This window comes from Onychostruthus taczanowskii, unplaced genomic scaffold (genome assembly GCF_017590055.1).
Source record: "Onychostruthus taczanowskii isolate IOZ18803 unplaced genomic scaffold, ASM1759005v1 scaffold62, whole genome shotgun sequence".
Lineage (NCBI taxonomy): Eukaryota > Metazoa > Chordata > Aves > Passeriformes > Passeridae > Onychostruthus > Onychostruthus taczanowskii.
In genome coordinates, this window is record NW_024503901.1 from 4,676,375 (window position 1) to 4,691,267 (window position 14,893).

General features: G+C 40.6%; 1 protein-coding gene across 2 annotated transcripts in view; it reads left to right on the forward strand.

The window, feature by feature from the left end:
- The first annotated feature begins 2,144 nt into the window (after nucleotides 1-2,144).
- NDFIP2 (Nedd4 family interacting protein 2) overlaps nucleotides 2,145-14,893 on the forward strand; it is a 45,071-nt gene continuing 32,322 nt past the window's right edge. For both annotated transcript variants that reach the window (XM_041419925.1, XM_041419926.1), the window contains exon 1: nucleotides 2,145-2,250. In XM_041419925.1, the coding sequence (XP_041275859.1) occupies nucleotides 2,215-2,250 (36 nt within the window). In that variant the 5' untranslated portion in view covers nucleotides 2,145-2,214. The remainder of the gene's footprint in view (nucleotides 2,251-14,893) is intronic.

Here is a 14,893-nt window from a genome sequence, read left to right on the forward strand (position 1 = left end):
CTTCTCCAGATATCCCAGCTTGAGCAGATGGTCTCAGAGGTCCCTGCCAACCCCAGCCATTCTGTGGTTCTGTGATTTTAATGAACCTTAGTGCTTACCAATTTCTTTGCATTATAGATTAATGTTATGCCATGGTCAAAATCTCTGGAATCAGACGGTTAAAATATACTGATAACACTATTTTGAAAATACACAAATCTGAAAGAAATGCATGATCTTTTTTTTTATATATTTTGATGTTCCAGAAAGAATAAGAACCAAAAGAAGGCATATTTAAAGCCTAAATTAGTCACATGGCCTGCTTTGTTACAAGTCTCATAACTACACTTATATTCCCAAAGTCAGACAAGTTTGGTCTCTGTAGTATATAAGCTAGACCATCCATCCAAAATTTGTCCCTGCATATGAAACTCCCTCTCCACACATAACTGTACTTTCTCTACTGAATCTCCTCCTGCCTCTACCGACTCTCTACCCAAGCGCTATGGAATATTTTCTAATTTTCCTAATAAATACACTTTGGTTCTCGCCCATTGTCCTTTCTTCTCTTAAAAGACATGAATTGCATGAGATCAAAACTGAAGGTTACATTTTAATAAATGCTTACTCAATTGTATTCCAGCATTTGCAGTGTCAAATTCCATTTGCCAGCTCTTAACTAGTTGGAGTTTCTAGAACAGTGTATGGCAGAGCTGAGACACAACACTTGAAAAGCCATGGAGATCAGGTGACAACTTCCTGAGCTGAGATGTCACATGCAGCATTTCAGAAAAAGTTTACTTTGGAGATAATTGTTGCTAACGATAAAGAAGATGTTAAACTAATTACACAAATGGTCCAATTTTCATGTCCCGTGAAATCTGGAAATATAATTAAGAGGTTTTTTTGTGACTGAAACTCACTGCAATACTCTGTATGAACTTTTTTAAACTCAAGATGACCATTTGCTAATAACTGTTCCTTTAAGGACAGAATAATTAGACATTTATGTATAATGAAGGAATAGGAGAAAATCCTGTTAGGAAAATAATATTAATTCATTTCTAACCTATATAAACCCATCCATTTCTAACCAGCTTTGTTTCCTAACTGCTGGTGCTTTTGATGTGCAACAGAGAAACAAAACAAATGCAACCAGCAGAACAGGCCTGAACTTTCCAAACGTGTTTTTCTTTTCATTTGGATAGCTTTAGTAACTGCTGCATTAGCCAGGTATGGGCTGCAAGGAAGCGTGAGACACACACAGAGTCTCACGCTTCCACCTCCTCCTCACTTATAATCCTGCTTATCTTCACTCCCACCCCCATCTAGAAACCTCACTCCAGTAAAGGAGCTGGCTCCCCACTTCCCTGCCCTCCCACGCGCCCGTGCTGGCGCTTCACCCCGCTGCCGCAGGCCCTCACCCGGCTCACCAGCGCTGGCTGCGCGCAGGAACACCGAGCTGCTGCTCAGGTCAGCCAGCGGCTATGGAAAGGTGATGACCTGAGCTGCAGGATAAAGTTCTGCGTGCCGGCCATCAGTGACAGCGAGAAGCCAGTCTTGCGAGAGCATTTGCCTTGCAGATCAGCTACAGAGCAGCACACCGATCGCTCCTCTCCACTGCAGCCAAGTGATGAATCTACGGCTATTTGAAGTAGTTGCGTGCCACAGCCACACATCTGGCAGCTCGGGAACCTAGAAATGAGTCAGCCTCATCCCATATACCTTTATGGGTGCAGGCGTTTGTAACTGGTTTTACTCCAGGAGGTCATAAACATCTGAATATTTTAAGAGGAAGAGAGAAGAGGAAAATCACATTTCCTTGCCACAGAACGGTGCTTTGCCTTCACAAGAGCAGCAGGCAAACGGGCTCAGGATTCTTAATCACTTTAGGTAGATGCCTATTCAAAATCGCTCTCCGGGTCCCCCGTATGTCTTCTGTGCCACACTGTACTTTTTCTTGTCCCATGGTGAACAACAGCGATAAACATCCAGGCAAGGCCTGGGCTTGGGACGTAACAGCCTCACAGAGCACTGCTGCCGAGCGAAGAGCGGCGAAAGAAGACCCGCTCTGGGCAGCCGCGGCAGGAGCGCCCCGAGCGGAGCGCGGCCGGGGCCAGGCGCACCCGCCCGGCCCCGGGCAGAGCGAGCGCGGCTCCGGCGGACGGACCGAGCGACGCGGCGCCAGGTCGGAGGAGCTGCGGCCGCGCCCGTGCGTGTCGGCGGGCGGCCAGGATGGATCACCACCAGCCCGTCAGCCGCTACCAAGTGGTGAGTGCGGCGTCCCCGGCGAGGCCCGCTCGCCTCCCCCCGCTCCTCGGGCCGGCGCGGCGGGGCACGGTGCGACCGGGGCGCCCTTCCCCCGGCCCCGCTTCTCGGCTCCTACGCGGTGGGGTCTGGCAAGGACCAGGACCGGGACCGGGATCGGGGCCAAGCGTGGCCCGTCCCACGGAAGGGCTCTGACAGCCGGGCCTTGCTCGGGCGGCGGGGGCTGCCTCCCTCGCGCCCCCGGCAGCCCCGGCCTCGGAGGAGGCGGCTGCCCGGCCTGCTCGAGAAGCCGCCTTTACCCGCCTCCCTCTCACCTCCCGCCGGCTCCCGGTCCTGGCCCGGGCTCGGCGGGTTTTCCCGGGCGCCTCCCCCTGCCGGGAGCGGGTGGTGGCTCCCGGGAGAGCGCGGCCGAGGAGGAGAGCGGGGCTCGCCGCGCCAGTGCGGAGCAGCCGGGGGAGGAAGGGGCAGGAGTCCTTGTCTCTGCTAAGTACGTGCCGCGGAGCGAACCGCTGAAACCTTGTGATTTCTAAAAGCCCTTAGCTGTCTGGCACAGGGATAGAGTGCAAGGCCTGTGTGAAGATTGGAGCGAGGGAGGGAAGTGTGAAATGCAGGGAGGAGACTGACCTTCAGTGTGTGTGTGTGTGTATGCACATGAACGAACAGACTCTTCTCAACAACGGTCTGCATCTCTGTGGGTCTCTGAGACCAATTTTTCTTTTGTTCCTGAACTTGACCACGGAAGTCATAATTTACAATACGAAGATTTTCATCCTGCCCGAATTGATTGTCCTGTTTGTTTCTCGCCGTCATGAGTTTAATGTCAGTTACATAAGTCTTGCAGTCATTAGCTTAAGGTCAATTATACTCAAAATATGTAAGCTTTCCTGATTATTTGGTGTAAAAATGACTTAGGTGCAGTCAGTCTCCTCAAAAGTTTAAATTTTATCCTTAAACTCCTTGTACTGTATAGCTTTGCTTTGAATGTGAAGATAAGGAAGTCTGAAATCTTTGTTACTCTCTGTGATTCAAATTTCTACTGCAGTCTTCTAGCTAAATCCTGAATTATTTATGTTAGTGTTTGTGTTTTACGGCTTGAGCAGTGAAAAGAATGTCCACAGAAGTAATCACACTTATGTCTGTGCATATGTAAATATTGGTATTTATATTCAAATTGTTCCTAGGTTATGATTTAAAAAAAATAATAGGAAACACTTTTATTGTATTTGGAATATTTATTTTGATAATCTCACAGCACTGTAAATTTCTGTATGCTTTTGGGCACTTAGATGCAGGGATTGTCATAGAGGTGATGAACACACCACACACCCTGTGACGTATACCTTTAGGGTGGTAGTTGGTCACCAGCTGCTTTTTTTCTGGCACCGTGCTTCCATAACTTGAAATCAGTAGAAGTCCTAAAGTCATTCCTTCTTCTCTGCAACAGAGAAGAAGAATGCTGGCAGAGCATTTTCTTGAGAGCCTACAAACACTATCCTCCTCGAGGCCTGAGGTAACCTGGCATGTTTTAAAAGGCCTTGGAAGAGCAAATGTTATTAGAGGTCAGACAGGTAGAAGGTAAACTTTAGTTACTCAAAGGAGTTAAAAAAAACCCAAAAAACAAAAACACATGAAGAAATAATTTGTCTCTGTAATATTTTTGTCTTGCGCTTGTTAGGAACTTCCAGTGATGATGCTGATGCCCACCTTTGGGTAAGCACTATTTGGTGTGGCCTTTCAAAAGGGTTTAGCTTAATGTTTCTCTGCGTGAGTTGGCCTCCTCAGTTTGCTGTGTACATTAAATTGTGTAGTCATTTGTTATAAATCAGTCTGCTGTGCTCCAGAGTTTAAAATACAGCCTTACTGATTACTTCCCCATAGGAAGGAGCATATTGTTTTAGTTTCTTTGTTATATCTGCCTGCTGAAGACTGAGATTTTTGTAATGTTGTTTACTTTCTGTTTTGGGTCAGAGAAAGGAAGGAACAAGGCAATTGCAGATATTCTTAATTAGCAGCTGATTATTCAAGCATGTGATCTTAAGTGTTGTGATGTATTTGCTTACATAATGGCTGTGATAGGTACTGAGCAATAGATTATTGCAGATTTTATGGTTGTGTCCTAGTTTTTAAAGACAAAATGTAGGAAAAAGAGATGACTTAATATGGCTAATACCACATTTTATGAATGTTTTATGAATTTAGTTTTGTGAAATCTGGCCAGTTCTGCTGTGTTCATTATTTTTTTTTTTCTTTTTTCTTTCTCCCATGATTAATAATAAATACTTTTTGGCCCTGCTTGTACCTATTCTGCCTTTACTTCTAGCTAATCTGACTCTATTCAGGACAAGTTCTCTTCTAAATAGAAAGATTTCTAGGTGTGTTTTATTATCAAAAGAATTACTGACTTGTGTTTCCTGGCAGTAGCACTACAGTGAAGTTGAAGGAGCTATCTTTCTCTTTTTATTTATGGTTTCTTCAAGTAAATTAAATTACTTTAGACTGGCAGGCAATTTTATTTTGAGTTTTAGCACAAAAAGCCTGGTCTATGACTTCTTATGAAACAGAAAATGTCTCATCATAAAGCTAACCCTCTGCTTTTCTTATTTTTATCTCTGTTGGATATAGCTCTAAAGCTTCACTTTGTATCTTGTTCTTCTTTGTGTGTCTGCCTTTTATTTACAAAGCAGTTTAAAAGTGTTCGAACCGGGCAGCTGTTAAAAGCTGGTACTTGGAATTGCAGCAAAGTAAGTGTTGTGAGCAAAGAGCAGGCAGTACGTCAGCATTACGTAACTCTCTGCCCCGGGCATGTGTGATTTGTATTGCTTGCTGGCCCTCCTGTTTTGTCTCTCTTCATAGGGCAAAAAGACAAATAATTGATGGGTAAGAATTTGTCATGCTTCCCTGCAGGAGTATGACATTAGAAGTAAATTAGCCAACCTTTGTTGTCTTGCTTTACTTCCTATTTCTTTTCCTTAGTCACTTGAATGACTGCATTCCTGTTGGTGAATGTGTCTTAAATTTTACATTTGACATTCCTTGCAGGTAAAAGTCAGTTCAGCTGTATCATTTACTTATTGTTGTATTTCTTCTATTTCTTGCCCTATTCTGCTCTTTGTTGGGTAAGGCATCAAGTTTAGGAAAATGATAATAAAAGTTCTTTGGTAATCATTCTTCTGATTGTTTTTACCTTCTAGTTCTTTGTCATCTGACCTTAATAGCCTTACTGTCTTGTCTGAAACGTCTGCTTCTAGTCTAGCCTGTTTGCAGAAAAAGTGATTGGAGTGATGCTTTGTGAGTCTGTACTGGAACAAAGAGGAGGAAATGCAGCTGTTTTCTGCAGCACATAAAACTCAGAGAGCAGCTAAGCATTAAAGCTCAAGGTTGTCTTTTTTACTTAGAAATGTGGCTTTCCAGATAACTGAGTCATGAGGGAAGACTTCACGTGCTTGTGGGTGATTTAAGTACAGAAATTGTATTGAAGGCTGCAGGACTTACGAGCTGTACTGCTCATGAATTATAATAACCAGTCTTTCTTGATTAAAGTTTGGGTCTGGTGGTCTTGAGTCTGACTTAGGGTTTGGTCAGAGCTAAACAGGTAAATGGTAAAATGGGAAAGTAACAAACCGATTTGGGTGGGACCGAAGGCAGCTCTCCACAGGTATGTCGGTTCAGCTGTTACTGAACTTGCCATGCCACTCTAGCACTTGGTTTTGGTGGGGTTTGTAAGTGATGGTTGAGGCAAGACTCTGATGGCAGCCTGCTTTTTATGGCACTATGCAGGGATAAAGAAGTGGCTTTTAAAAGGGATTTTAGTCTTGTGTAAGTTGTGTGTGCTTATAGAAATGGGGCTAAGAGATGAAAAAATGTAAACACTGTAGCAAAAAACAAACTAAGATAAGGCTTTATTTTCTCTATCTGTTACCTCCATTGTTGCTCTTTATTCTCCCAATGTTACTTAGTTAAAAACCTTGATCAAAGTCAAGTTGTCTTTGTAACTTGCATGAAAGTCAACCTACACAGGAAATGTGAGCCAAGAAAAATCTCTTGCTTCTTTCTTTTCCGGGGACTGAGCCTAATAGTGATTAGCAAATAAACTCCCAAACGTAGGTAATTCTATGGCTTTGATGCAAGACTGCTAGCTTATATCTGTATATCCACTGTATTTTCTACAGTATTTGTTGTCTTATGAAAACTCTTATGTAATTTGTGTTACTGAACAGCTCAAGCTAGCTTAGGGGAATTCCGTTGCTTTCCACAGATATGTGGTGATGTCATAACTGGAAGATAAAATTCTGCATCTGGAGCACTAAGTTTATAATGCTGAAAAATACTGAGGGAAGATGCATTAACTGATAAGTGTTGAAGTTGTTTGCTTGTGATAGTTGCACAGATATTTTTAGTGGTAGGAGCCTCAATCATAAGAAGATAGAACTTTTCACTGGACTGACTTTTTGCACATGAAACACCTAGATTAGACATTTAATTGCTTAGAAGACAAATGAGTCTCTCCTGAAATGAGGTAAATGATGCCTTCAGACAATGATCTGTCCTTGCATGTTAGTTGTTTTTTGGACTGTAATATTAGCCATTTAGAATTTTTAATTTATTTTTGTAGCACTTACTTGTTACAAATTTGTCTATTAAACAGTAGTTTCTCTCTTGAAGGAATAGCTTTAATATTTTTTTGTAAATATTTTTGCTAATTTTTTTTAATGAAGAATCCTGCTACAAACAGGAAAAATTGTAACTTGAAACATTTGCAGATACAGTAGGGATGCAGTTAATACTTAAAGGACTACATTTTACTTTTTTTTACTTCTTATTTAAATTTGCAAGTGCTTTCTCATTTTATATGAAAAAGGAAATGAACTTCAAGTCTCTCTGTATGTTGCTTCTAAGTAAAGGTGATGACAGATACAATACTTTTTGTATAAATTTAAAGCAGGGTTGTAACTATGTATTGCCATTACTATCTGATTTTTGAATCTCTTGGAGGGCCACAGACATAACACTCTGCTCTGCGGCTGATTCATAGGAGGAAACCCTGGCTCACTGGTATACCAGGAATATCAGTGGTTACAGTAACTTTCTGGGGTTTTATGTGGGCAGTTTCCTTTTTTTTTTTTTTTTTTTGGTGTGGGCACAGAATGACCTAAGCAATTTTGCACACCATTTGGCTTAGTTTTACCATACTGAGAAAATGTATCTGGGTTGCTCCCTCCCAGGTTGCTGAGGAAAAACTCAGATTTTTCACCAAAGGTCTTGGTAGGCCAGAACCAAAGGTTGGATTTGTGCAAAGGTAGTACAGGCCTTTCTAGTGGCAGGAAGATCTTGGTGTGGCTGAGTCTATCTTGTAAAACTGGGGGATTCTTATGTTCTTGAAAGATGCATGAAGCCTGAAAAAAGAGGTACCTGATCTGTGCAGTGACATGAAGTCACGTAATGTAAAAAGTCAGCTTCAGGCCCTGGCGTGCATGTCACATCTAGTAAGTCTTCTAATCATATTAGAGAAGTTCAGTAGCATGAATAAAATAACTTCAGATAGCAGGGTTATGAGCAGGAGTCAGCTGCGTTATGACCAAACTAGATGTTCTTTCTTTGGTCCTTTAAAAAGGAGAAGCTGTAAGCCTTCTCTCAGCTCATTTGTATCTAAAAAATGTAATAGGGACCACATCAGGATAACCTCAGAAATCAAGCACTGCATTAATAACAAATGTTAGTAGTAGTCTTCTAGATGGGGAAATTGAGTTACTTTTGACAAATGGCTAATTACAGGCATATTTTGAATCTTTCTTCCCTGTGACAGTGTTGACAAAACAAGGAAGATGTGGCAACTGGTAATGTCGTCACACTAACTTTGTGAGACCTCAGTGCTCAACTTAGTCATAGATTTCAGTATTTTCTCAAGTTTCATAGCCTCAAATCTCCCCCTAGATATCTAGCTGTTTTGAAAAGGGGAATGAACATATACCAGTACACTCAAATCAGGGAAGCCATTTTCAAATGAAGAAGAAAAGCAATCCTAAGAGATTGAGTAAAAAAAAAAAAAAAAAAGAAAAGAAAAAAATTGGCAACTTATAAAGTTGGAGAGGTACTGCCAACTTTTCCTACTGAAACTGAACTACTGCAGAGCCAAGACTGTGGGTTTGAGCTGCCTCAGGCTTAGGTCTCCCGCTTCCTGGGCAAGTACTGTCACAAGTAGCTGATTTTAGTAAATTGGGCACCCCCTTCACCAGCTGTGTTTTTTAATGAGAATGACTAACTTTTTCTGGTTTGTGCTTAAGTCTTTTCAGGCACAACCCGCACTCAGAGCATGTCTGATTTACAGTGAAAGTGAAAAATAAATTTCCATTTTAACATGTAACTCTTTATTCCACTTAAGTATTGTTTCCATTATCATAGACTAAGATTAGCCTAAAACTGAGATAGTCTAACTTACTCCTCAGCCACTCCATAGCCAAAACATTAGATATTGAGTCATGCCCCCCAGTCTCATTCATGGTTGTGCCTGTAGTTGTGTTTGGAATGCACAGAACAATTTAAAAAAAGACCTCCAAACTTTGAGTGGTATAGACTAAATAAGCTTTATATTGCTTTATTTTTCTTTGTAAACTCATCTTTCTTTTTCTTTAGTTACTAGGTTCTTGGCAGCACCTTCTTACTTATAAAATGTGCATTTCCTGTAAAAAAAATGAAGAAAAAATTGGTCTCCCCACTGTTGCAGGGTAAACCTAACATATTCACAAACATGGTTTGTCCATTTTAGCTTTGAGCAATATTTACTTGTTGAAACTAATCCTATAAATGTTCACTGATTGTTCTTGTAGGGGAGGTCAGAATCATGTCCTTGGTAAAGATATATATGTAGCTTCAGCTATTGAACATGCTTTTGCTTTTCCCTGATTAATCTGAAAAGATTTTGTAGGAAAGGACCTTGAGGAGGAGTTATTGAAAAGAGGTTGCTTATGGTAGCAGTTCTTTCCATCCTGCAGGAAAGAAGTTTAGGGTTCTTTTGAAGTGGTGCAAGCTGTTGGATAAACATTGCTTTGGCAATGGTTTGTGTAATTTACCTTGTCATCTTTGAGGAATAAGTGATGCCTTTGGTAAAACAATTGGGATTGGGGTCTTGGCTGATACTGATGCCAGTTGTCCATTTTGATCATGGTGCTTATGAATCAATTGTCGTATCTTGAAATTTAACAGAAAAAGTCCTTAAGGTATTTTTCAAGGAATGTACTAAAGCATTAAGGCTCTTAATTGAATCTCCGAAGTTGTGGTCATAAAATTGACTTGCATCAAATACATGGAATAAATGGTTAGGGAAAAAGACTTGCACCAGTGGTTTGCTCCTTAAAATCTGTTCTGAATGAGTGCATAATTCAAATAAAGGAGCTGGCCACTAAATCCCTGCAGTGCTGGGCCACAGCTGATGTTGAACAGTGTGGCTTATGTTCCTTTCTTGTGTACCTCTTGTGTGCTTTTTTTTTAGGTGCCTTATAATCAACCAACCTGCTGGAAAGTGCCTGCTTTCAGGTGTGTGCATTATCTCGCTGGCAATTGAGAGGTCCAGAGAATTGTCCTTTGTGCCATATATTTTGTCAGATTGCTTTGAAATACTCAGTCAGCACTTTAACAGTAGTGTTGAAAAAATTCCCAACTACCTATTGAGACCTAAACATGCTTTTTTTAAAGGAATGACCCTGAAAGTTTATAAGCATTGTGTGAGTTGCAAATCAAAATGGAAATCTTTTCAGTAGAGCCTGTTGTTGCATTTCACAGTAAGTGTGTTCAGCTGGTGTTGTGTATGTGTGTTTTTTTAAGCTGTTGAAATTTGTCTGTATTATCTCTGTAAGTTGAGGAGCTCAACTACTCCATTTCCATTACTAATAAAATAGGTTATACTGAAAAAGTCAAGCATGACTGACCTGCTAATAGGAATAGAGTTTGCTCTTGTTGTTTAATAGTATCCTCTGATTTATATTTTTTTTTAAATAATGATTTCATTTTGAGCTACTGAACCATATTGTTGAATAGGAAACTCTTTTACTAGGCTCGCTTTATTTAAGTACACATGCAATAAAATTCCTAGTTTGTCGATAATCTTGAGACTTTAAGTTTTTCATATTTTTTTGAATAATTTTCAATGGCACTTATGCATGGTACAGGAGACACACACTTCAGTCCTTTTTTCCTACTTCTTTCGAATCAGGGTCTTGAGGTGAAATTGTGTGCTGCTTCTGCAGTTCAATTTCCATAATACATTTCCAGGAAGAAAATCTTCATCTTTGCTATTCCCTCTAAAATAAATTTATCCTGTTAGCATTCTCCTGCATTGTCCTTAAGAAGTTTTTGTTCTTGAGCTCTGTCATTGTACTTTAACTGAAATATGTGTAACATTTAGAGTAATATTCAGCATTTTCAATCAATGTTGAATTTTGCAGCCCAAATGAATGTAAGCTAGAATAGAACTAATTGTTGGATATTGAGTCTGCACTTGGTGGCATTTCCTGATTTTACAGGCTGTTCCCTCTACTTTTACAGTTTACGTGTTGTGTATGTTCTATGTGACTTCAGAGTGACCGGGATCTGCTTTCTGTATTGATTCTATAAAGCTGCTGCTGAGTAAAGACATGGCCTGTGACTGGTGGTTTGCTGAAGCTGTTGGTTAGTGGCAGCTGCCAACAGATCCTGATGCAACTCTGTCCATCATTAGGGAGTACAGAGAGAATGAACAAGAAGTATCCTTGTATGACACACATGACCTGCCCTTGTGTTGGATGCTGTTTTGGTTGTTCACAAGGGGAGCTACAGAAAGGAAGGGGAAGTGGACTTCTTACAAGTGCTCTGAAATAGGTGGTGGGAATTGGAAGTGACCAACACCTGCAGAGTCACCAAGGCAGTCGGTAAAAGCAGTTGTGGAGCTGTTATTCACCAAATTATGCAATATTAAAATTGTAGAGTGTTCACTGAGGTTTCATTTAGAAAAGAAAGTACACAGGAGAAGCAAACATATGCAGATTTTGATACATGAGATTATACAGGCCGATTGTACCAGCAGATTCAAGAAAACAAACTCGCGTCAAATCTGTAACAGATGTGAGTGGAAAAGGCAGAGATGTACCAGCTGTAATGGAATTGCTGTGCATGTTGGGGAATCTGAGGAAAATGGATGTCAAAGAAGTGATTAAGGCTCGTATGCTGATGGCTGTGTTGGAGACAGAACACGCCCTTAGACTGACCTCTGCTCTCAGTAGCATGCGTCTGGTTTGTTACTGAGTTTCTTTTATCTAGAAAGTGTTCAAGGAGGAAAGCCTCATTTTATACTTTGTTTATAGAATTAAATCAGTTCCTCAAGCTATTCTCAAGTTACTATTTGACAAACAGAAGGCTACATGATAGGTGGTAATGTTTTCAGTAGCTTCTGCATTCTGGAGTAGGTCAGAGTTGCAATACCTCATTGTGTACAAGCTTTAGAGTAAGCTTTTAACAACTTCTTTTCCTAGAATTTTTTTTATATCGTGTGAAGATTTGAAAATGTTGGTCCTGGCCATTGTTGTTATTAGTATTTAGACATACCAGATTTTTGTTGGCAAATTTCTCTGTTAATTCCTATTACTATGTAATAGGAAGAGCCCTAGGAAACAATGCTCAGTTTATAATTTTATAATGAATATGAAACATGTGTCTGTTTGGATCATACCAAAATTCCAGTATTCAAAATTATTGTGGCATTATTCTTTAGTAGACAAGAAACCTTCAAGAAAAGGGGAGAGAAATGGATATACTTTGAAGAAGAAAGCCATACTTCTAGTATCATTAATCTTGGAACATTTATTTTTCCTAAAGAGTTCACACATTCACACCAGATATGTTCTTATATTCACTAATACCTCTACTTTTACTGTTAATGGGAGGGATTAGAAGGAATACATCTCAATAGAAGCCATAGGGAATGAATGTAGCTGTGTATGTTGTGCTACTAAATGTGTAATTAATTGGTTAAATCTGGATTATAATACATGTAAAATGTTATATGTGAGCTAGTCATTGGGATGGACAGAAAGACACATCTATGTAGATCTAGCTACCCACACATTATAATGTTTTTTATTTTCTTTTCCTCCACAAAGTCCTGATCACCATTGTTTTATTTGGTTTGTTGTTTTTTAAAATCAGATTTGTAAGGCTCTTTTAAAAAACCTTTGAAAATTCAATAGCCTGAAGATCCCTAGTTAAAAGAGTACTAAGATAATTTAAGTGTTGCTTAAATACATGTGAAGCACTTTTACTTGCTACAGATTACTTAATTTTTGCACAAGGAAGTTCACTGTGGTAGAAAAGCCATTCTTTTGGCAACTTATTTTTCAACAACATTCAGTATAAATCTCCAAATTCTTTTCAGCCAAAGTTTGCCTCCAGAGGTTCTGGGTTTCCATGGTATCTAATCCCTGTTTAACAGCCTTGGTATTTCTACACAGCTGTGGAATGGCAGCAGTGGGCTTCTACCAGCTTTCCTGCTTCTAGTGCAGATTTTACACCTTTGACCTTCTGACATATTAACTACTGTTGAAAACTTTCTGCAGAGATGCCTCATAAAAAAAAAGCCAAAACAAAAACAAACAACAAACCAACCCACTTGGTTATCATGAAGGCGTACTGCTGGATCTGGGGGTTGGATAGCTGATGCTTGCCAAGTGATGGGATGGTGAGGAAAAGAAAATTATGTGCATCTCTTCTGTGCAGTCAAGAATTCTAATCAGATTTGATCACTTAGTTTTGAATACATAAAAGCAAAAAGTAGCTGAAAATTTCTATACTTCTGCATTTTAACGAAATGCCTTATAAGCTTAATTGCTTAGTAGTTCAGTGTTCATTAATCTGAAGGTTCACCGGTCTTTAGAGGATGGTGTTTCTCTGGAGCGCTTGTGGCTATGGCCAGGACTATAAAGCAGCAGAGCATGCATTTGGTGGAGAACTGGAAATAGTTGCCTTCCTGCTTGCTGGTCTGCATGGGTTCATGGGAGATTGGTGCTAAAATACATATTTGAAGAAAAAAGCATGTTGTCAACTACCTTATTTGTGGAGGAAAAAAATCGGATCCTGTGGAGAAAGCTAGTCAGTTAAAGTACAATATGGTTTGTTTGGCCTATTTGCTCAATAATCCTTGTATTCTAGAAAACTGTGAAACATTTATTTCAAAAAGAAAGCTGTTGTGGATATTGGTTTATTTTTCCAAATAAACAAGAAAATGAAAACATTTATTTTCCAGAAAGATTTATTTAGGTCTTCTGCTCTTAAAATTCTCTAAGTGTAATTACAGATTATTGGTTTTAGTTTTGATTTTTCAGTGGCTGCTAGTGACCTAAATCAGAGCTGATTGATCTTAGCACTTGCCTTCAGCAAGTCTGCTGATGACACCAAGCTGTGTGGTGTGGTTGGCATGCTGGAGGGAAGGGACGCCACCCAGAAGGACCTTGACAGGCTTGAGAGGTGGGTGTGTGCAAATATAATGAATTTCAACAAGGCCCAGTGTATAAAGTCCTGTGCCTGGGTTGGGGCAACCCCAAGCACAAACACAGGCTGGGAATGAACAGATGGAGAGCAGCTCTGCAGAGAAGGGTTTGGGGGTGCTGGTGGGTGAGAGGCTGGACATGGCCCAGCCATGGGCTCTCACAGCCCAGAAACCAAACGTGTCCTGGGCTGCATCCAAAGCAGCGTGGGCAGCAGGGACAGGGAGGGGATTCTGCCCCTCTGCTCTGCTGAGAGCCCACTTGCAGTGCTGCATCCAGCTCTGGGGTCCCAGCACAGGGAGGACATGGACCTGTTGGAGTGAGTCCAGAGGAGAGACACCAAAATGATCAGAGGAATGGAGCTTCTCTTGTATGAGGACAAGCTGTGAGAGTTTGGATTGTTCAGCCTGGAGAAGAGAAGGCTCTAGGGAGGCCTTATTGGCAGCATTCCAGTGCCTGAAGGGTACTGTGCAAGAAAGGGCTGTGCAAGAAAGCCAGGAGGGTCTTCTTATAAGGAGATGCAGTGATAGGACAAGGGAGAATGGAGGAGGGTAGGCTTGTTTTAGATATAGGAGGAAATTGTTTCCTGTGAAGGGTGTGAGGCATTGGAGCATGTTGTGTGGAGAAGCTGCGAGCACCCATCTGAGGAAGTGTTTAAGGCCAGGCTGGAGGGGGCTCTGAGCATCCTGGACTAGTGGAAGGTGTTCTTGTCCGTGGTGAGGGGATTTTGAACTATGTTATCTTTAAGCTCCCTTTCAACACAGACTATTCTGTGATTCTGTTCTTGGAGATTATGGTTTAATGATATCGGTTTTACGTGTTTTCTAAAAAAAACCAATAGCTGATAGTATGAGCTGTTGATACAATTAGGTGGCATTCAGAAAGAAGAAACATGATGAAGTGTTTTTCTAACAGGTTCAGAATCAAATTTTATTTCAAGATCTTTTTTTTTTTTGCCTTGAAAATCCCAAGGTTAAGATTTTGCTATTTACAGACAAATCTTATTTTTAGGCTACTAAAGCTGAAAAATGCAGTATGTGGTTACAAAACAAGCATTAAAATTGCAGCCTGTATTTGTTGAAGTTATTTTTGTGTAGCAAGAGATCTCTGCTTTCATGCCTCATTTGTAGAGAAAGTTT